The sequence below is a fragment of the Bombyx mori genome, chromosome 23 (genome assembly GCF_030269925.1).
Source record: "Bombyx mori chromosome 23, ASM3026992v2".
Taxonomy (NCBI): domain Eukaryota; kingdom Metazoa; phylum Arthropoda; class Insecta; order Lepidoptera; family Bombycidae; genus Bombyx; species Bombyx mori.
In genome coordinates this window covers 18023455-18047261 of record NC_085129.1, presented here as the reverse complement: position 1 = coordinate 18047261, position 23807 = coordinate 18023455, and the positions used below count along the sequence as shown (strand labels likewise).

Below are 23807 nucleotides of genomic sequence, written 5' to 3'. Positions count from 1 at the left end.
TTTGAAGGGTGGGGCAGCCGTTGTAACTATACTTGAGACTTTAGAGCTTATATCTCAAGGTGTCTTGTTGGATATAAAACCGCAAAATATTGCAAATTCCATTGTACTCACTCTTGACCTCTCCCGGAGCCACGGACGAGCTCATGAACACTTCCACCTTCTCATTGTACATCATGAAGACGATCGTGAAGAACATCCAGCATGCCAGGAGTATAGAGATTTTTATCAAGTGCTTTACGTAGGCGGACTATAACAAGGAGGATGAAGTTAGATAGTGAAAATCTGAAAATTTCACACACAGTCACATGTGTCAATGTGGGCGACAGCATTGTTGATGTCTATGGGCGGTGACCACTTAAAACCAAGGGGGCCATATGTCGTTCATGTAATCAATAAAAAATAGGCAATTTGAAGATTAGAATGGGAACTCGACTTATAATCAGTTTTAATCTATTATAGAATTATTAGTTCCAAATTTTAAGGGATTCGTAAGGCATATTAAGAAAGTCGTCGTGGCTTAAAGAATAAAAAGTCCGGTGCATTCGTATGTAGCGATGCACCGGTGTACCAATTTTTCTAATGAAATACGTACTTAACAAATGTTCACGATTGAGTTTCACGGTGAAGGAAAATGACATCGTGTAATAAAAATCAAACCCGTAAAAATATAATTTTCGTAATTATTGGTGGTAGGACCTCTTGTGAGTCCGTACGGGCAGGTCTCACCACCCTGCCTATTTCTGCCGTGAAGCAGTAATGCGTTTAATATGAAGGGTGGGGCAGCCGTTGTAACTAAACTGAGACCTTAGAACTCATATCTCAAGGTGGGTGGTGCATTTACGTTGTATATGTCTATGGGCTCCAGTAACCACTTAACACTAGGTGAGCTATGAGCTCGTCCACCCATCTAAGTAATAAAAAAAAGGTATTTAAAAAAATCCTATGCAATCATTATTTAGAAATACGATTAAGAAACCCATTTGCGAAACTGCATTTGACCAGTGCTTTGCTTTGTACGCAATGTAACACACAAAAAAAACGAAGCGACGCGCCAGTTCAACGGAATGCCGGCGCTGTCAAACCACCTTCACAATCCATTGCGGGCTACTAAAGAACTCATCGAATCATAAGTGTGAATTTATAAATATTGTCTTTTTTTATTTTTTATTGCCGTATAGGCAGACGAGCATACGGCCCACCTGATGGTGAGTGCCTACCGTCGCTCATGGACGTCAGCAATGCCAGGGGCCGAGCCAAGCCGCTGCCTACCGTTTAATACTCTTCACAAGCCTCGTTTGAAAAAGGACATGTCATAGTGCTCGGGAAAAACCGTGTCTTCCGTTTACTTCAGGGTTCTATTCTCTATTACAATTAGGAAGTCTCATTTGACAGATGTCAATAATCAAATCCTAGTGAAGTAACGCTATAGTCGATACTGATCTTCGATTACTATAACGAACAAATTAAAATCGTATTGCCAGAAAAAGGATCAGCATCAAATTACAATTTATAAAACTTTGTTTTTTAAATTTCATTAGATAATATTACATGATATTTTTATTAAGATGGAATTTATTCATCATCAATATTTCATGATTTTATCGTCGTCATCGCCCTCATCATCGTCTGTAGAATCCCCTGTATTTATTATAATTTGGTTATCTATGACGGTATCCATATGTAATTCACTCAAAATAAGGTCGGCCATTACACGTGAAGCGTTTAAGACGAAGGTTCGAGAACTGTTTCTCAGAGAGTTAGCAGAGTCATCTAATTGATAATATTTGTTTATACATGTTTTTATATGTATATATTTATGATATCTATTTATGTATATATTTATGTATATCTATAAATATTATGTATGTTATATAGTATACACATATGTTTATGTAATATCACTTTCACACTACACCTACCGAGATTCATCTCTGCACTCCCCTAAGTAGACTGTTAGAGAATGCCTATGGCATTAAGTCCGCCTTTATACTTTCTAGTATATGAAGTTATAAATAAATAAATAATTGGAATAGAGAGTAGTTTTCAATTGTTTCGGCGCAGGGATCTTTACTATTGTATGTATAAGTATCGTAGTTCGTTTCCAAATGATTCTTGTCCACCTGATGGTTGTCTGGAAGAGATCGCTCTTAGCGATAAGACCGCTAATTGTACTTTTTTGTGTTTAATGTATCGCACTGTTTATTTGTTTTTTGGTGAACAATAAAGAATACTCTCTCTCTTTCTCTCTCTATCCCTTAATGTAAATGGTACTAGTTGCCATTCTTTTAAACTGTTCCAAGTTTTCGTGGCTATCTAAATAACACGTAATTTTTATCAATAATATACTTACAGTGCTCGTCTTGCGCATGTTCGTTTCCTCTTCTTGTCTGCGAACAAAATTTTTAGTTAAGATTCAAAATATTCAAAAGCTTATCGGATCAGATTAGAGATGAATTTCTTGGTAATCCGTGGATTCAGCGTTCCGGGGCCATCGTATTGCAAAGAGTGGAAAGCACACGAAGAGTGTCAGTGGGGTCACGACGCTGGTGCAGTTTTAAGAAACCCTTATCAATGCGGATTACGCTGACCTTCATTCTCCACCTGCCTCTGTCTAGCCAAAGATCACAAGGACCTACTAATGCGGGTTTAGGCGTTCGTTTCAATACAGAACTTACGGAAGTTCTTGACAAGTCAAGGTCTTTTAACAGATCATGGAGATATTTGTTTCGACAGTATATTCACTGACCATATATAAAGTATACAACCAAGCACTAACCACTAATCACTGACAACACACTCATCAAATACGACGAAGAGTTCATCGTAAAAGTTAGTTAACCCACAGACACAGCTCAATGAGTTTCACGCCGGATCTTCTCAGTGGGTCGCGATTCCGATCCGCAAGGGCCGATCCAGCTTTGGCGCCAGGAGGGGGTCACATAGTCGAGGGCAAGTTAAGAACTTATAATTTAATTTTGATAACAATAGATAATAAATAAATCATGATGTTCCTCAATTAGTCCAAGTTAGTTCAAGTTCTGGAACTAGCTCAGGGGGGGGGGGTCATGACCCCCATGACCATCCCCTGGATCCGCCGTTGCCGATCCGGTGGTAGATTCAGCGAAGTACTACTCTTACTAGGGCAGATATTGGCAAAGTTCCAGGCTGAACCCCGTGAACTTCGCCTATACGTGCGGTGAAGCTAGCATAGCCTCTCGAGTTTACCAGCAATAGGTAAGTAAAAAAAGAGGACACATAACTTACATTTTCTCTTGATTCTTCTCTTCGCATGCCGAAATCTTGAAGCCGTTGGTGGCTTCATCTTTGAGATTTGGCAGAACGTTATTGTTGAGATGCGGCGCCGATTTGACGGTCGGTAATCGTAACCTTGGGAGGGAGTTCCTCGGTTTCAGCGTTATCTCCTCAACGTTTTCTGTAAATGATGGTCATGTTAATAACGTTCACGTAAACAAAGAAAGTGGAGGGGCGGTCGAAAAAATTGCACGCGCAATGTATAGCAATATCGTATCCATCAGCTGTGCTATCTTCCATTGCGGCTGGACTAAAAATTTAACGTAATAAAACGACAGGTACATATATTACGTTCCACTTAAATTCTTAACTTCTAAATTTGGCTTATTTTATTAAGGTTTAGAGAGATAGTATACTTATTGCAAATCAAAACGAAATTAAGATTGAAAAACAGTCAATAGACAGGTATAATTTGTACAATAAGTGCTCTTGTCACTAAAAGCGACCTCTTCGATAAAACAGTTTTCATCTAGGGAAATTCTGAAAAAGGTATGATATGGTCATCCCGAGATATTGACCTATTACTGTGATCAAGAGATACGAGACTAAGATATTTAGTCTATAGTGGTCGCGATCAAAGCCGCTAGATGCTTTACGATCAACTGACAATGATACAGAAGAGATTTTAGAGAAGGACCATCATAGAATAAACCAAAATAATGTAAGAGTGTTGGTGTGTGGACCGCTGCATAAAGAATATTCCATATGGTGTTTCGCGAAAGCCAAAGCGAAACCTGGCCGAGAGATATATGTAAATCTCTAGTGTAGCTGTACTTTTGTTTTCCTCGAACCGCTTCGGACCGGTTCGAGCCGGCTCGTTCTAAATTTAGCCGCCGCTGAGCTGCGCTATCGAACGTTCCAGAACGACGACGAGAGTGCGCGCGCTAAAAATCGACACGCACGCCTTTGTCCACGAAATCGCCGCGAAAATTCGACGGACAGATGACCGAAATCACGATTTTTATATACTGTTCATCGCTTTTTGTCTTAATGATTGGTATAATATTGGTATTATTGGTATGATAATAATGGTTAATGATCCCTGAATGATTCGTAAAGGTTGAGTGATTTTGTTTATGTAGTACGTTCTTTGTAAGGCGTAAGATATTTCTGGCTTCATGTGGATTCTGGTTATTTGTTTAGCCATCACTTTCTAAAAATGAAAGTACTTCATTCCAGAGCCGAGGCATACATTTTTCCCTACCTATTACAGCAAGAGCAGAGCTTTGCTGAATCTACCACCGGGTGGAAATCGCGACCAACTCAGTGCGCTGTGTCTATGGGTTTAGTTGCTTGTCGAACTTTTCAGGTCAGCGAGGACAATGGCTTGTGCTTGGAATACCTAAAAGCACCGATAGTGGATTGGTAGGGTTGGAAATTACGTGCTTAGGGCGACGGCGGCTGTGTGTTACCTGGTCATTGGGTATGTGGTTAGAAGCTGCCACGAAGCGTTCCGACACTGTCTCCAGATACCGTTAAGGTTTTATTTCCCAGGTTTTTAAGGTTGTACCACTCTTCAGACCTTTTTGTGTATTCGCTTCGCGGCTCATAGGGGGAGCGTTATTTGCAACGCGTCATCGCTAACGTGACACCGATTAATCGGAATTGGAAAGCACATCCCACGGTAAATGGAGCAATTTTTCATCGATACATAAGCTTGAATTTAATGGCACTTAAGAAGAAACGCTGGTACCGAGATGTATGAAAAGTATACCTTATAAAAACAATACGGCAGTGTCACCTACCTTAAGCTTAGCCACATAAAAATACAGCACCAAATAAAGCCTTTTTTGAAATTTCAAAGCCTTAAATTTTAAATATTTCGTTCTAATTAACGAATAGGTACGGCCTTAAAATGTTTACTTTTTTTGTCGTTTTGATGTGGAGAAAAAAAACTTAACCACTTAACGCTGGGCGCCCAAAAGATCGTTCACGAGTCTAAGCAATAAATAAAATATGTGTATACAATTAATTTAAACTTTATTCTGTACTAGCTGACCCGGCAGACTTTGTAGTGCCTCAACCGATAAATAAAATACCTAAATTTTTGTATAAAATAAACTTAAAACAAACAACAGGAATCCGTCCGACGGGGGATACATCAAAGGAAAAACAAAATTGTTATTTTTATTTCATTCCGAGCATTTTCATATTTATCTGCCTTTTAAACCTTCTCTGGACTTCCACAAATAATTCAAGACCAAAATTTGCCAAATCGGTCCAGCCGTTCTCGAGTTTTAGCGAGACTAACGAACAGCAATTCATTTTTAAATATAGAGATTGTGTAGGTCAAGATATTAGAGCGAAGCTATAAACTTATTGTATCGTCATCCTTTATAAAACTATTGCAGCATCTTCGATCCTTGATCCTTGTGCGAATTATCGAGTTAATCCTACGGTTTGAAGTCGGTTACGTTGACGCTCAAAGATTCCTTTACATTCAAACATACCGGGTTAATAAAAGCGTTTTTAAAATGCATTTTTTATGGGCACAAACCATAGTCCGTGTCCTCATCACCGCTGATTCAAATCGGCGTCCATTACATGATAATTGCGCTGAGGCATTGGCGGAGGCATTGGCATGGACACAAAAAACCAACTATAATATGAATAATGTCATTATTAAAGTAATCAAAATGTGTTTTACGTTGGTTTTAAATATAATGAGAACATAATTATTTAAAGGAAAAAAAAGAGACATTTTCGTTTAATGACAACATTACAGAACAAAAATCCTTAGAGCAGTTAACTGAGTCATAAAAAACGATAACGTGCTTAGGGCACACGACTGCATAGTGGCAAGAGCATGCAGTATGGTTGTAACGACGCATGCGGCCTTACAGTACTACAAGCGGTTAATTGCGATAGGCGATCGCAGCACCCTGGTATTATACTCCGAGAATGCTGCTGCCCATTCTCCGAAACGTTTAGTTATACGGGAAAGAGACTGGGTGGCGCTATTCTGGGCGACACAGCGATATGTCTATTAATATATGAAATCTATTTTCCAATTATATATAAATAACATGTCATAAGTTTTTACCAACCTAATCACTGGTAGCTGAAGGCGCTATTTCAGCTACGCTATTTATGATAGATAGGTGATCTAACGGAGCTCAACATGATAGGGTTTGCTAACACTGGCCCTATCAAGAACAGTGCTTCACAGAATCTACCACCGGATTGGAAACGCACTTTTATTGGTACGAATTTCTTAAAAACTTATCTAACTATAAACTCTTTAAAGGCGCTTTTCTATCGTTTAAGTGTAAGCTGTTTTAAAATTAGCTATTTTGTCAAGGAAATTAATGCTATATTGAAACCGAAATTACTTCCTAATCCAATTTGACCGCTTTGAATAACTTGATAACCAGATTTTTATCTTTTTGGCATTTGAAAAATCTAAATTTTAATATCAACTTTTTAAATAATAAAATGTTAATAATAGAACTAAAAAAAACCGGATGGAGTAAAAGAAACGCCAAAAGAAGAAATGGAATAGTTCCAGTGGCACGTTGGATATATTAATAGAGATTTAACTCTTTGCAGGTCATCGTGGCACAAAGGAAAAGAGGTTTTTTTTTTTTTTATGATTGAAGAATTACTGGTAGCCCGGAGGCCTTTCCAGTTTCACCAGGACAGGTGGGCGAGCAAAGGCTCAGCCAGGAGGGGTGGGATTTGCTAACAGCTACCCGAGCGCCTCCGAAGGACACCCAACAGCTCAAGAGCAGCTGCTTCGCGAATGAATCTACTACCGGATCGGAATCGCGACCCGCTGAGAAGATCCGGCGAGAAACTCAGCGAGCTGATTCATGGGTTAGGTTGCACGGCGAACTCTTTGTCGAGTTCGACGAGTACAGTTACCGGGGTCCCTAAGCCTGCTCCTAGTGTTAGAGCTGAAGGCGTCTAATGCAAAGGTTATTGGATCTGATGGATCCGTAAGGACGTGTCTAGGGCGTCAACGGTGACTGGCTCCTGCGTGATCAGGATTCGGGGAGTAGTCAGCGGCGGCAACGATAAGGCGATTATCATGACGCATAGCCTTATCGAAGTACCGTTCCGACGCTGACTTCATATATTTCTGGATAGATTCGAGGCCCAGGTCGTCGTGTAGGTCAACGTTCCTCACGAACCACGGAGCTCCGACGGCTAACCTGCAAAAGTGGGATTGTAGAGATTGGAGGGAGTCTATGTGTGTGCGGGCCGCGTGAGCGAACACCACACTCGCGTAAGTCATGACGGGCCTTATGCAAGTTTTGTAAAGTGTCACCTTGTTCCGAAGGGACATTTTACTCCGCTTACAGATCATGGAGAAAGGATAAGACGTCCGGTGCATTCGTATGTAGCAATGTAACGGTGTTCGAATTCCGCAGGCGAGTGGGTACCAATTTTCCTGATGAAATACGTACTTATCAAATGTTCACGATTGACTTCCATGGTGAAGGAATAACATCGTGTAATAAAAATCTAAACCGCAAAATTATAATTTGCGTAATTGCTGGTGGATGGACCTCTTGTGAGTCCGCACGGGTAGGTACCACCGCCCTGTCTATTTCTGCCGTAAACCAGTAATGCGTTTTGGTTAGGTTGGGGCGGCCGTTGTACTGTCACTTTGAGAGATTAGGTCCCCGACTGATGGCGACCGCCGGCTCGCTGAGTCGGCTGTTGCCGAACGTCGGGGGGCCTGACGTGGTGGTGCGCCGCCTCTACACGGGGGTGGTGCGGTCGATGGCACTGTACGGGGCTCCCGTGTGGTGCCACGCCCTGACCCGCGACAACGTTGCGGCGTTGCGACGTCCGCAGCGCGCGATTGCGGTCAGGGCGGTTCGTGGATACCGCACCGTCTCGTTCGAGGCGGCGTGCGTGCTAGCTGGGACGCCTCCCTGGGACCTGGAAGCGGAGGCGCTCGCTGCGGATTACGCGTGGCGATGCGATCTCCGCTCCAGGGGGAGCCGCGTCCTGGCGCGGCGGAAAATCGAGCGCGGAAGCTTCAATCTCGGCGTTCCGTGCTCGAGGCGTGGTCTCGCCGCCTGGCGGACCCCGCCTACGGGCGACGGACCGTCGAGGCGATCCGCCCGGTCCTCTCGGACTGGGTAAATCGCGACCGAGGACGTCTCACCTTCCGAGCGACGCAGGTGCTCACGGGACACGGCTGTTTCGGTCGCTACCTGCACCTCGTCGCCCGGAGGGAGCCGACTCCGAAGTGCCACCACTGCAGTGGCTGCAACGAGGACACGGCGGAGCACACGCTCGCGTACTGCCCCGCTTTCGCGGAGCAGCGCCGCGTCCTCGTTGCAAAAATAGGACCGGACTTGTCGCTTCCGACCGTCGTGGCTACGATGCTCGGCAGCGACGAGTCCTGGCAGGCGATGCTCGACTTCTGCGAGTCCACCATCTCGCAGAAGGAGGCGGCGGAACGGGAGAGGGAGAGCTCTTCTTCCCTCTCGGCGCCGTGCCGCCGCCGTCGGGCCGGGGCCGGAGGAGGGCGTTTGTCCAGCTCCAGCCCCTATGAGGAGGCAGTCTCCTCCCGGTGATGGTCACGGGGCGACCTAAGGGGGTTGAGGCTGCGCCGCACGCTACCGTCACTCTAGCGCGCTGGCACCAGGAGGACGGGACGGCGCGTCGGCGGCTGCGGACTGCGATGCGGTCCGCATTTTCGTCGTCGCTGTCGTCGCCGAACATACTGTTGAAGAGCAACCCGGTCGGCGGTGTATCGCGTTCCGACCCGGCAGGCTGGTTCTGGCCCAGCGGGGTATCCCGGAACACCAGCGGCACCGCCCGGGCGGCCTGGTAGGGCCGCCGTACCGCGGAGACTGACGTCGTTGGTCGTCGACTATCGCCTCGACGACCCGTCAGTCGGGCGTCCTCGGGGTGGCGCCGCGTGTCTGGTTGTAGTGTTGACCGCGGGGACCCCCCTACTCTGAACGGGTTCTGACCCCGGACGGAGATCGGACGTCGGGTGTAAGAGTGCAGGGGAGTCGTTTAGTGGGTGGGCCCTAAAATCCTTGGGCCCGCGATCTGCTCTCAACACCTGCAGATCGTTGAGTCTCACATACCCCGCGCGCCCCCTAGGCGCGGGGACCTCGTAGGAGGTTCGGCCCCCGGCCCGAAAAAAAAAAAAAAAAAGCCGTTGTACTGTAAAAACTGAGATCTTAGAACTCATGTCTCAAGGTAGGTGGCGGCATTTACTTTGCAGATGTCTATGGGCTCCGGTAACCACTTAACATATGGTGGGCCGTGAGCTCGTCCACCCACCAAGGGAATAAAAAAAAAACTCAAGGATGTCAAGGTGAGCGACCATGAGCGCAGCCAGGAGGGATGGGATTTTCTTGCAGTCGGAGACTTTTAACAGGTCAAGGGCAGATTCTTCTCGAACGACATTCCCGAATTGCGTTCCCTTGTTGTCTTGAATTTTCGTGACAAAACAACTTTATTAAAATGAAAACATTTCGTGGAAATTCGAGAGTCGGTTTCGTGGAATTTGATACGACAATTACTATGCACTATAAGAATTTTTATTTTATCGCTTCTTTTTTTTTTCAATGAGTTAATTGATTATTAATTTGTTCATTCAAACAGTTAATTCACTTAATCTTTCGAAACCTAGTTATGTATGTAATGGAATTTCTTATGAACACATCTATAATACTTTGATAAGATAAAGTCTAAGACGGAACTAAAGACTAAAGATATGGACAAGAGACTAGATGTAGGTCGGATCTGTGTCTGTTTGTGTACGAGAAGAGCTCGGGATCAGTACAGAGCTGCAGAGGACTGTGTCTGTAGTAGTGTAGTATAGGACTAGAGGCTAGATGTAGGTCGGATCTGTGTCTGTTTGTCTGCGAGAAGAGCTCGGGATCAGTACAGTTACAGATATGTGTGTGCAGTATAAAATGAAATAAAGAAACATACCATATTCACTTTCATAGTAGCGCCGGAACGCAGCCAGTGCAGGGTCATATTTCACTTCTTCCGGTAATCCCAACCATAGCTGCACAGCTCCAGCGGTCAGGTCGCCGGAAGAAACCAGAGAATACTGACTCTTACTGATCTCCGAGCTCCCATTCCTGGAAGCACTCCAGTCTTTGACACTCCGCAAGATTTTGTCCATTCTGTTTTCACATTTATTCTTATCCTTTTACGAAACTAGAATTCTTTTTTGACAGGCTTGAGAGAAATGAAGTTTATTGAAATCTTTGAAGTTTACGATAAAGTTTTCGGCTCTGTGTTTTTCAGTCATAGACTACGTACGGATCTATGGTGTTTTGCGTGAACTATTGTGGCCCGGATCTCGTCTATCAATATTGGTTTTAATTTCAAGCCAGTTGAAGCTAAGCTTTTTGATTCGTTGGCGATAGTTCGAATATCAGTACGGTCTAATCTTGTGTTTACTTAAGATTTTAGAATCTAAACACTGACACGATTAAGTGTTAGAAACATCGTATTAATGTAGAAGCGATAATGGTGTTTGTGAACGACACATGTTGCAATTCGTTTTGTTTGTCAGTCGATTTTTGAAGTGAAACTTCTTTAGGCGCGTTGTGAGTAAAATTTAACTCGCGACAAATTCATTACAATTAAGGAAAAGCGAGGGCGAGGAAATAGTTGTTTTCCCTCCTTTTTTTTTTCCCCGACCTAAGCTGATGTGTTTGAGAAACCATTTTAGCGTAGCCTTAGTAGGTGAGCTCACGGGGATCAAGCCTGACGACGTTACTAACACTAAACCTAGCAAGTGCAGTGCTTCGCAAAATCTACCACCGGATCGGAAACGCGACCCACTGAGAAGATCCGGAGAGAGCAGTGTGCTGTGTCTGTGGGTTAATTTACTCGCCTAGCCCTTCGTCGCAAGCGACAGGTTCGACGAAAACGATGACTGGTGCTTGACTAAAGCTGGGTCCTAAAAGCACCGTTAGTGGATCGGGAGGATCCGTAATGACGTCTTTATGGCGATGCCGGCTGTTTAACATTCGGTCCGCAGGATCGAGAATGGAGAAAATAGACAGAGCATCTTACGAACCACTCGACCTTAGAGGGGAAAAGGACAAGGCGAGCTAGGTTGTTTCGCTTATACACAGCATTCCCTTTTTTTTTTACTACGCCTTGAGAAAGGCGCGCGAGACGCTGCATGGCATCAGCCACGCAAGAGCTACCCTGCAAAACCGATACCGACTAAACTCCATCGAGCTCCACCACTCCGACCCCACGAAATCCACGGTACCGCACAGTGCGCGCCGAAGACATTCCCTGTTACAAAAGAAATTTGATTTAAAGATGAAAAATAAAGAAAACCACAATACATATTATTCACCGCAAAAGAAGTTGCACTTCGTTCACGTGCACCAAGTTGCAAATTGTTTGTAATGCATAAATGGATGAACAAACACACGGCCCGGTTGATATTTACTAGTTACCGAACGCACGACTGTATCGTGGCAGAGACAGGTCGCATGGCGGTGATTACCCGTGCGGGCTAACAATACGCCTTAACAAATTACACTATCCATATATCTTCTGGTTGCAAATAAACGTAATGCATGTTTCTCAAAATATATCGAAGTTTTATTTGAAAGTTTTTTTAGGTAAGCTTTTCACTTCTTAAGGAGGAAGCACGAAATTCAATACTAAAGCTTCTGATGTGAGGTCTAAGATTTTTTTTTATAAATAATCCGCGTGTCATTACTATAAGCACAATTTCACCCGTACGACACCGATTGGCTAGTGGTCTTAACAAAAATTAAACCGCTATGTTGTAATAGGGCCTTAACTGTTTAAAGATAACTGTGACAGTCGCCTGTCACCGCGAGACGTGGAGCGATACTGGAGAAAGTAATGTCGTAGGTGATACTAGTGTGAATGTGTTTGAAAGTCTATGAATGCGGCGTGAAATTGCACCAAATAATATTTTATGTCGTCTCACGGTCCATCTGAACAGAATAGGGATGTCGACTTTTACAAATGCCGTTACTTAAAGCCATTGAAAACGCCATAATGACCGTAGTTTGTCCGGAGAAAAATAAACTGAAAGTCTTGGTACGAACCGATAAGTGGAAGGAAAGAGGCCAAAGGGGCCTAATTCCATGTGCTTGGTCCAATCAAATTAAGACGACATTGGACTTCAGCATCAATGTGGCTATCCACTGCGCAGAGGACAGGAAAGAATGGAAATTAGTTCTCCGTAAAGGTCACGACCCTAAGCACTGAAGAACACGATGCAAGGACGAGGAGATAGCATAGGTAGCCGCGAAAAATCAAAGCAATGCGTTGACTTTTGCGCAACACATTTTAATTTGAGCAGTATATATTTTAAATTAGTAGGTAAGATGAAATAGTCGAATCCGGTGTTTCTGTATATTGAAGGAAAGTAATCAACTAAAGAAGTATCATAGAATGTGATGTAGGTCGGATCTGTGTCTGTTTGTGTACGAGAAGAGCTCGGGATCAGTACAGAGCTGCAGAGGACCGTGTCTATAGTAGTTATAGGACTAGAGGCTAGATGTAGGTCGGATCTGTGTCTGTTTGTGTACGAGAAGAGCTCGGGATCAGTACAGAGCTGCAGAGGACTGTGTTTATAGTAGTTATAGGACTAGAGGCTAGATGTAGGTCGGATCTGTGTCTGTTTGTGTGCGAGAAGAGCTCGGGATTAGAACAGAGCTGCAGAGGACTGTGTTTATAGTAGTTATAGGACTAGAGGCTAGATGTAGGTCGGATCTGTGTCTGTTTGTGTACGAGAAGAGCTCGGGATCAGTACAGAGCTGCAGAGGACCGTGTCTATAGTAGTTATAGGACTAGAGGCTAGATGTAGGTCGGATCTGTGTCTGTTTGTGTACGAGAAGAGCTCGGGATCAGTGCAGAGCTGCAGAGGACTGTGTTTATAGTAGTTATAGGACTAGAGGCTAGATGTAGGTCGGATCTGTGTCTGTTTGTGTGCGAGAAGAGCTCGGGATTAGAACAGAGCTGCAGAGGACTGTGTCTATAGTAGTGTAGTATAGGACTAGAGGCTAGATGTAGGTCGGATCTGTGTCTGTTTGTGTACGAGAAGAGCTCGGGATCAGTACAGAGCTGTAGAGGGCTGTGTTTATAGTAGTTATAGGACTAGAGGCTAGATGTAGGTCGCATCTGTGTCTGTTTGTGTGCGAGAAGAGCTCGGGATTAGAACAGAGCTGCAGATGACTGTGTCTATAGTAGTGTAGTATAGGACTAGAGGCTAGATGTAGGTCGAATCTGTGTCTGTTTGTGTACGAGAAGAGCTCGGGATCAGTACAGAGCTGCAGAGGACCGTGTCTATAGTAGTTATAGGACTAGAGGCTAGATGTAGGTCGGATCTGTGTCTGTTTGTGTACGAGAAGAGCTCGGGATCAGTACAGAGCTGCAGAGGACTGTGTTTATAGTAGTTATAGGACTAGAGGCTAGATGTAGGTCGGATCTGTGTCTGTTTGTGTACGAGAAGAGCTCGGGATCAGTACAGAGCTGCAGAGGACTGTGTTTATAGTAGTTATAGGACTAGAGGCTAGATGTAGGTCGCATCTGTGTCTGTTTGTGTGCGAGAAGAGCTCGGGATTAGAACAGAGCTGCAGAGGACTGTGTCTATAGTAGTGTAGTATAGGACTAGAGGCTAGATGTAGGTCGGATCTGTGTCTGTTTGTGTGCGAGAAGAGCTCGGGATCAGTACAGAGCTGCAGAGGACTGTGTCTATAGTAGTGTAGTATAAGGACTAGAGGGTCTAGAGAAGCTAGATGTAGGTTAGATCTGTTTCTGTTTGTGTACGAGAAGAGCTCGGGATCAGTACCGAGTTGCAGAGGAATTTGTTTATAGTAAAGTAGTATAAGACTTGTACTTGACAATAACTTTAACACGTGTCTATGAAGAATATAATAAGCTTTTATGGCGTGATATGAATAGCACAATTATCAAGTTCAATTTAAACGCGATTCTCGTCGTTATCGTTATATTGTTTAAGGCTGATATTCAATTGTCGACTGGTAACATGACACACATCCGCTGTTTACAAACACGTTACGTGTGACAGATAAGAAACGTGTGTGCCACACATGCGAATGTTTACGACAAGGAAATTGTTTTATCGGATAGCCATCGGCACCTTCATCGTGACTGACAAGATAATGACCATCATTCTCCTAAAGAAATACGGCAGAGGCAGCAGTTTGAGACGAATCGCCTAGTGACAGTACGATATCTCATATCTCGAGGTAGATGGCGGCATTTACGTTTTAGATGTCTATGGGCTTCGGTAAACACTTAAGATCGGGTGGCCGTGAGCTCGTCTACACACCTGAGCCAAAAAAAACCACGTGCGGCACTCATGGACGGCCGCGGTAAATGTATTGCATAGCATTTTAATCAACTGATGCAATTATAATTAGACAATAATAATTTAATATTAAAACAGTAATAAAATAAGACCACGCAATATTTATAAACATTAACAATAGCAAAACATTAACTGTCCCCTTCACACTCATAAGCTAGACCGCGCGAGAGAAAGATGGGCGGAATTTTCATGATGCGCATGCAGTGCGACGTCACGCCGCGTGCTTATTCACAAACACTACACAAGCGCAACTGTGAATGTGTTGAACGCGAGCTACATGGTAGGCGGGGTGGGGGTGTTAGGTCTTATTTTCGTTACAGAATTTCTTGATTCGGTCGCCGCGCTCAAAGCCCGCGATAAAAGCTATGCAATAGCTTAAAATTTACAACTAATCATCATAAGGCTCGGTGGTGCATAAGTTAGCGCCTCTGACTGTTGCGTCGTGGGTTGCACGTTCGATTCCCACATCGGGAAAACATTCATGTGATGAACAGATTTGTTTCCTCTTTGTCTGGGTATTTGTTATCTATATACGTATATATTTAAATGTATATAAGTATGTATATCAGTCTTCCGTTCCCATAGTAAAGGGAATCTTGATACAGGACCGGATGACCATGCGTGACTTGTTCCCGGCTATTACCATTGTTATTATTATCATAATTGATCACGGTAAGTTGTGTTAAGTTTTTATTTATTTATTGATCAGATGGTTCGACGAGCTCACAGTCCACCTGGTTATTATGTGGTTACTGGAGCCCAGAGACACCTACAAAGTAATTGCGCCACCCACCTTGAGATATAAGTTCTAAGGTCTCAGTAAAGTTACAGCGGCCGCCTCACCCTTCAAACCGAAACACCTTACTGCTTCACAGCAGAAACAGGCAGGGTGGTGATACCTACCGGTGCGGACTCACAAGGGGTCCTACCACCACTAAGAATTCTCGACCCAGAACTAGAAGGCATCACTACTATACTCTTTTCTAGCGAATGCACGTCAGGAATTGGAACTTATCTCCCAAGAGACAATGATGTGTATTGGCTAAATTCTACGCCCATATAATGATAAAATTTCATTTTTTTTTTTCAGCCCACAAAGTCCACTGCTGGATATAGGTCTCCTCCAAGCTTCACCACAACGATCGATCCTGTGCTACCTGTATCCAGCGGATTCCGAGAACCTGTTGAAGATCACAGGAATCCGCTGGAAGCAGCTATCATGGTTCTGGACTGCCCAATAACGCAACACTGTGCAAGTGTGTATGTTGAACACTCTGGAACCAAGCCTATAGGTTGAGGTAGTTTTGACATTAATTTTTTTAGTAATTCGTAGCTTTTATGACATTAATTTTATACCGAAATTTTTGTTGTTATTTATTTTTTTATTCTAAGTATCTGAAATGTTATTTTTAATGAATGCAATATGGATGTAATATCTGAAATAAATTTATATATATATACCTAAATAGCGTATCTAAATAACTAAGGCAGACCTGGTATCGAATACAATCAGTCTTAAATGCTCATCATATTCCTGCATTGCAGGCAATGTAGCCGGGTAATAGGTTAATTTAAACTGGGAGTTTCGTCGTTAGCACAAATGAGGGTAATCTGTATTTTTAGTAACAAATTTACAACATCAACACGCGATTGTAGCAATCGATGATACAATAACATTATTGTTATCGGCAATTCACGAGTACACGTTGCGCATATAGACATTACTTGAGACAACCTTTATTTGGGTCATGGTTATCTTATATGTACATACAATCGAAGTGAATCGTTTTCCTTAAAGGCAATACAGAGTCTCTTTAATGTTTGCGCTGAGCAGAAAATCGGCAGCGAAAAGTAAGAATGCCTTTTATAGTTTTGTTTTTTGTTTTTCTCGATTGAAATTAATATTATTTATTAATATGAGATTTATTTGAATAAATTTAATTTTATATGATACATAGATATTGTTACGCCGGTAAGAGGAACGCCATCTATCGCCGAATATCGAAGGATCTAGTAGCATCTAGAACGCTCGAGAAGTACAGCGCCATCTATTGTTAGATATTAGAAACACAATACTCGACTTGTGTGGAATATTTTCGATAATTCGTAACGACTATAAAAGCGTTGCAGAGATGGCACGCAGTCAGTTAGTAATCAGAACTACTCGAAGCGAAACAGTGAACGGATCACCTGAAGCGAAGCGAAGAAGCGAATTGAGAATTTTAAGGTGTTCTGTGTGTGTTCTAAGTGATAAATACAGTTTTATGTTGTACTTTGGTGGAACATTTATTTATCCCGAGCCCCAGTGCGTGACAATATATTTATTGATAGTATATTTACTGCACCGTTTGTTTAACCTCTATGAGTGACAATAAGAATTTCTGTACTTCGACAAGTTAGAAACTCAGGATGGCGAGATACCCCCATAAGCAAGAAAGAGAATGCGATCTTTAAGCTCTTACAATTTACATCCCATACTAATCAACAATAATTAAATTTGAATCAAGACCACATCAACATCTAAGACAGAAACAAGCTTAGAGCCAAGCAATTCAGTTAAGTTTTACGACAATGTCGCTTATTCAACAATACCTACCGCTCAAGTCATTTAAGCATATGTTTTGAATAACAGAAAAAAAACACTGAATGTATTCTAAGCATTTTGCCAGATAAATGTAATGCGTCTATAAATAGCTAATGTAGTTTGTCTATTACGTGTAAAGAAATCGTGACAAAATATTTAGACGATATTGGAGTATTTAGTAAACGCTTAAAGTAAGCAAATTTAACTTGCTTCATATTGAGGATGAGTACCCAGTTTCATTACTACCCACATTAATCAAAAATAAATAAACAGAAAAAATAACTTCAATTATCACACATAATTAGTAATTAAAATACACTGCCAAAGTTTTCGTGAGTGATTAAATCACCTAATAATCTCATAAAAATAATTCTTTTAGATTCATGCATGCCAAAGAAATGCACGGAAATGTACAGAAACATATTTTGTACAGAAATACAAAAAAGTTATTAAATAATTCTGTGTAGTGTTTAGTTTAAATATATCTACAGAAGAAAGAGAGTAAAATAAAGCTGATTGTTGGGGTAATTTTCAAAGGAAAATATGAAGCGAAAAGACGCAGGAATCTCTTGTGTACAAAATTTTATATTATTTTTAATGCCTTTATAGGCGGACGAATCTCGACCCTAAGTAGCCTAAACAGTTACCCATAGAAATTAACAACGCTACTTCCGTCACCCACCCTGAACCATGAGGTTTAGATTACAGAGCAACGGCTGACCCAGCCAGCAAACCGAAACTCATCTATCTATCTATTTCTGCCCTGAAGCAGTTTTAGGGCAGAAATAGACAGGGTGTTGGTACCTAACGCGCGGACACATAAGCCATTTTACCCGTGGACCTATCCAGGCGAGGCTTCACAATACGCCCTACCACCAGTGAATAATTCCTTACATTGCATAATTAATTTCCTTGTAAATTCATTGAGAAATAACACTTTTGTTTAGATCGTTATATTGATTAAAAGGGTAGAGATGTTATGTATGCTGCTTTATATGGAAGAAAGAAAAACAGAGAAATGACAAACTATAATTATGGTCTTCTGCTTGCTATGAGTGCCTTTATACATGAAGACAAGAGAAATTAGGGAATGAGGAATATTAAGGCCCAGAATGCCAAACATTTTAACGACAATACTGACTGTAACTCCATTGTAGACATCTCCATCGACCACCCAACCAACAAGGCGAAGAACAACTGAATCAACATCAAACATAAGCGCATTAGTTTGGACAAGAAAATCAATACTAATGATGTCGGCAGCCACGCAAAGGGCTTGTAAAAGGAGTTATCGTGAATAAAAACACTTAATTATGATCCTAACGACCGATGCGTGACGTTCAACATGTAATAAGGGCTTGGTAATGAAAGTTCAAGGTAAAAATATATTGTAGGGCAAATAAAAATACGCCGTCGTCCTGTGTATATCTGTTGTAGTCTGACGTGCTGGTTAGAAGCTTGAGGCGGCTGGTTACCATATTTCTTACATTAAAAGTACACCTAATTACCAAGTTCCTTGTCAGCATATTGTTTTTTTTCTTTAGAGCCTCGGCCAATAGACGCCCAGTGGTTATCAGGGCCCATAGACATCAACAATGTAACTGCCGCCACCGATTTTGAGACAACAGTTTTTCTACGTCTCAGTTTTCAGCATAACGGCTGCCTCACCTTTCAAACCGAAACGCATTACTGCTTCCCACCATAAATAGGCAGGGTGTTGGTACCTACCCGTGCGGGCTTATTAGACATCTTAATAATATACTTATTGCGTGTTGTGCATTATTTATAGAATTCTGCGGAATAACACGCAAAATTAAATCAAAGTTTGTAAGCCAGTTTCTCTTCTTCAACATGTGTTCACTCAATGCTGAGTGTAGTTCTCTTCGAAAGCACCCCATTCTTTTCGGTCTCTTGCCTTTCGTATCCAGTCCCTACCAGCCACTTTGACCAAGTCATCGGTCCACCTTGTTGGCTAATTGAATGATAATCAAGTAACGAACCAGTTTAATGAATTCTTATTTGAAATCCTCAACTCGTTGATTGGTTCAGATAAATTGGGATGTTCATTTTATGATGATGATAATAAAGAAATATACACAAATGCACAACAATGCAATGCAAAACTGAAGTGAGAGCCGTGCCTAATTGCGAATCGTGCTTCACGAAATTGAACTGACTGAAGTTAAATTTTGTTATGCGTAATCTATTGTTTGAGGAGTTTACTGTCACTCAACGTCCGTTAAGACGGGTTGGACCTTGAGGCAGTCAGCAACGCGCGATGTCATTGGCCAAACAAGGCTAGTGACACAAGAGTGGCAACTTGAAAAGTGATGTAATATCCTGCTTCAAAATATTGAATCTATGTATAAACTTATGTGTAACTTCAGCGAAGGACTACCCTGGCTAAGGCTAGGGGGGTATTCCAAATACTCCCCGAATTGGTAGGTGAGCTCACGGGGCTCAACCTGAGAGAATTTGCCCACACTGACCTTGGCTCTTGCTAGGACCAGCAATGAAAACTATGCTTCGCTGAATCTGAATATGAATCACGACCAACTGAGAAGATCCGGCGAGAAAGTCAGTAGGGGTACAGTATATACTTTTTGTAAGTATTTGTTAAGATATCATTGTTTTATCGACTTTACATATGGGTTTTTATAAATACTCCGTCCGGTATCCCAAGAGGAAAATGTGTTTATATCTCCTCTAGCGATTTCCTGTTCCCTCTCGCCTTCTATGTCCTCTTCGAGCTGGTGCCATGTGGCTGTGGCGAGCTTGGTCTACGAGACTCTTGAAACGGGACTAATGTATGCGACTTCTGCATGTGAAGTGTATCCAGCCTGTTATTGATTTTTGGTGTCATTTGTCTAATGTATTGACATAGAATTTGATCCATAAATGAATTGATCACTGCTTGTTTTTGTAGAATAGTGAAGTCTATGTTCGCCTCCAACTTATCTTTCTTGATACTCTTTGCTTAAAATATGGTATATCTCTTCTTCTATCTTCTTTGGTGTAATATTTTCTTCGATTTTCGCGAATTGTAGTTGTAACGTAAACTATTTTTTTACGGTTCAATCTCGAATTTATTAACTGAACTCAGGACAGTCGCTTCTTACCTCTCTTTAGTACAAACGCTTATCAAACTATTATGGAGTTCGGGGCATAATTAACGAATGGATAACGACTTATTAATGAATATTTAAATGACAAAAACACGTTTCTACATTTAATTTTTCCGTATACCCACAAACATTTGTTTGTTCGTTTGTAATGCTTAGAAGTTACTAAGACGCTACATAGAAGCCTTGTAATTTAGACAAAAACAGTAGAGTTCTGGCGAAACCAGTCGACTACCCAACAACACCAATATCGATAGTAATCGAAATTTTAATCAAACGAAGTCGATGATAATGACGAAAACTAAAACGTATATCGAAGTAATCGTATAGTCGAAGAGCCAACACGCTAATCTGTTATATCACTTTCAAGTCGCATTACACATTCGCCACGTGTTCGTACAATAAACGACATTTTACTATTAAACGTAATAAACGCAGGCGGGTACCAATTTTTCTAATGAAATACGTACTCAACAAATGTTCACGATTGACTTCCACGGTGAAGGAATAACATCGTGTAATAAAAGTGAAACCCGCAAAATTATAATTTGCGTAATTACTAGTGGTAGGAGCTGTTGTGTGTCCCCGCGGGTAGGTACCACCGCCCTGCCTATTTCTGCCGTAAAGCAGTAATGCGTTTCGGTTTGAAGGGTGAGGCAGCCGTTGTAACTATACTGAGACCTTACAACTTATATCTCAAGGTGGGTGGCGCATTTACGTTGTAGATGTCTATGGGCTCCAGTAACCACTTAACACCAGGTGGGCTGTGAGCTCGTCCATCCATCTAAGCAATAAAAAAAAATACATATTACGAATACTTTTATTCGTTAAAATGGAAACTTTTCATGTTAGTACTTATACCTAGTCAGGTCATAAGTATTGTCACACAGTAAAAACTTTTCTTTTAGAATGCTGGCCACAAAAAAGTTTATTGAATTCGAATTTCGAATTGTTCATGAAAATAAAAATGTATACTTTTAAGAATTTTACTCATTTTTAAATATGGAGTGGACGCTTAAAGAAGACCGTGTTGCAGTTAATGCCTTGCATCGTTGCGGTTACGCGCCAATTCAAATTTTTAAAATACTGAAAAATTTGAATATAACCAAAAGATTCGTTTATCGTACCATCAAACGATAATGAAGACTCTAGTGTAGATGACAGGTCAAGAAGTGGTCGCCCTCGGTCTGTTAGGACTCCAGCAGTGATAAAAGCTGTGAAGGCGCGAATTCAAAGAAATCCCAAACGTAAGCAGAAACTGTTGGCCCTTCAGATGGGGTTAAGCAGAACCACGGTGAAAAGGGTGTTAAATGAAGACTTAGGGCTTCGGGCATATCGAAGAAAAACAAGACATCGTTTGAATGCTCGTCTAATGGACCTGAGACTGAAGAGATGCCGCGCTTTGTTGAAGCTGTACGCGGGAAAAAATATCGGGAAATTCTTTTTTTGGATGAAAAAATTTTTACCGTAGAAGAGAGCTACAACAAACAAAATGATAAGGTGTACGCACACAGTAGTGAAGAAGCGAGCAACCGTATTCCGCGTGTCCAATGAGGTCATTTTCCATCCTCGCTCATGGTATGGTTGGGAGTTTCTTATTGGGGCTTAACAGAAGTACATTTTTGTGAGAAAGGGGTAAAAACGAATGCAGTTGTGTATCAAAATACAGTCCTGACGAACCTTGTGGAACCTCTTTCTCATACCATGTTCAATAACAGGCACTGGGTATTCCAACAAGATTCGGCGCCAGCTCATAGAGCGAAGAGCACTCAAGATTGGTTGGCGGCGCGTGAAATCGACTTCATCCGGCACGAAGACTGGCCCTCCTCCAGTCCAGATTTGAATCCGTTAGATTACAAGATATGGCAACACTTGGAGGAAAAGGCGTGCTCAAAGCCTCATCCCAATTTGGAGTCACTCAAGACATCCTTGATAAGGCAGCCGCCGATATTGACATGGACCTCGTTCGTGCTGCGATAGACGACTGGCCGCGCAGATTGAAGGCCTGTATTCAAAATCACGGAGGTCATTTTGAATAAACTTTAGTGTCATAAGAATCTATGTTTTGTTAAGTTCATTTTGGTATATGAATGGTTACATAATGAATAAACTTGTTTCAATTATTTTACATTAAACATGTGACAGAATTTATGACCTGACTAGGTATGTCATAATTGTCGATGGCCCGATAAACTGTGAGCGAGTTCGCTGTAGAGAAGTATTTTCCCTACCTATTCGCTGGTGGCCTAAGAGGCTATTTCAGCTACGCCCGGACGGGTAGGTGAGCTCATGGGCTCAACCTGAGAGAATTTGCTAACATTAGCGAACAAATCACCTGAAGCGAAGCGGAAGAAGCGAATTGAGAATTTTAAAGTGGTTGTTGAGTGTTTTATGTGTTCTAAGTATTGAATATAGATTTTAATCTGTACTTTGGTGGAACATTTATTTATCCCGAACCCAAGCGCGTAACAATATTAATGTCACGTCTCTAGGTAAGCGGTATTGATGTTGTGATGTACCTAAGTACGTGTAACCATTTATAATCAAGTGACCCGCAAGTTAGGTGATGGACTTTCCACGCGATACCAGTACGGTTATCAACAGAATCCGTTGTTCAAAATAAAGAGACCGTTTATAATATTGTTATCTCTTTATGAACACGGTCGCATATGAATATGTTTTAATTATAGTATCTCAATATTATCTTCGACCGAGCGGATTGTGTGGGTGTATTTCGCTACATAAATGCAGTTTTTTTTTGTAATTACTCAGGGGAACTTGTTGTTCATTGGCATTGTTAATTAGTAACTGGAGTTATCAGACAGAGAATCTCAGGCAGGTACCAATTTTTCTAATGAATTACGTACCTATGTACTAAACAAATGTTCACGATTGACTTCCACGGTGAAGGAATAACGTCGTGTAATAAAAATCGAACCCGCAAAATTATAGTTTGCATAATTACTGGTGGTAGGACGTCTTGTGACTCTTGTGAGTCCGCACGTGTACGTACCACCACGTGCCTATTTCTGCCGTGAAACGTGCGTTTCTGAGACCTTAGAACTTATGTCTCAAAGTGGGTGGCGGCAGTTACGTTGTAGATGTATATCGGCTCCGGTAACCACTTAACACCAGGTGGGTCGTGAGCTCGTCCTCCCATCTAAGCAATAAAATATAAATAAATTTTTAAAACCGCGTAGTCTCTTTACGGCATCAGTGCAACTTAACCCATAGCCGCAACGCACTGAATGTCTTTCCGGATATTCACAATGGGTCGCGATTACAATCCGGTGGTAGATTCACCTTTTTTTTTCTACCTAAGAATCATCATTCGGATCCTCCCGATCCACTAACGGTGTTTTTAGGTACCTCAAGCATCGGTCATCGTTCTCGTCGAACCCGTCGCTTGCGACGAAGGGCTCGACGAGTGAATTAACCCATAGACACAGCCCACTGAGTT

General features: G+C 42.1%; 1 protein-coding gene and 1 long non-coding RNA gene across 12 annotated transcripts in view; one reads left to right on the top strand and one right to left on the bottom strand.

The window, feature by feature from the left end:
* LOC101740800 (P protein) overlaps positions 1-23807 on the bottom strand; it is a 62060-nt gene that overhangs the window by 13649 nt on the left and 24604 nt on the right. For 2 of the 11 annotated variants that reach the window (XM_062675352.1, XM_062675353.1), the window contains 5 exons: positions 11479-11556; positions 10225-10379; positions 3265-3433; positions 2351-2387; positions 112-247 (listed from right to left, as the gene is read on the bottom strand). In XM_062675352.1, coding sequence (XP_062531336.1) covers positions 112-247; positions 2351-2387; positions 3265-3433; positions 10225-10379; positions 11479-11556 — 575 coding nt within the window. Of the gene's footprint in view, positions 1-111; positions 248-2350; positions 2388-3264; positions 3434-10224; positions 10608-11478; positions 11557-23807 lie in introns of all 11 variants that reach the window. The other 9 variants (XM_012694352.4, XM_012694359.4, XM_012694357.4 and 6 more) reach the window with 6 other exon arrangements.
* LOC134201140 (uncharacterized) lies at positions 12117-16107 on the top strand. Its single transcript, XR_009976342.1, has 2 exons — positions 12117-12546; positions 15732-16107. It is a non-coding gene; the product is annotated as an uncharacterized LOC134201140 (long non-coding RNA).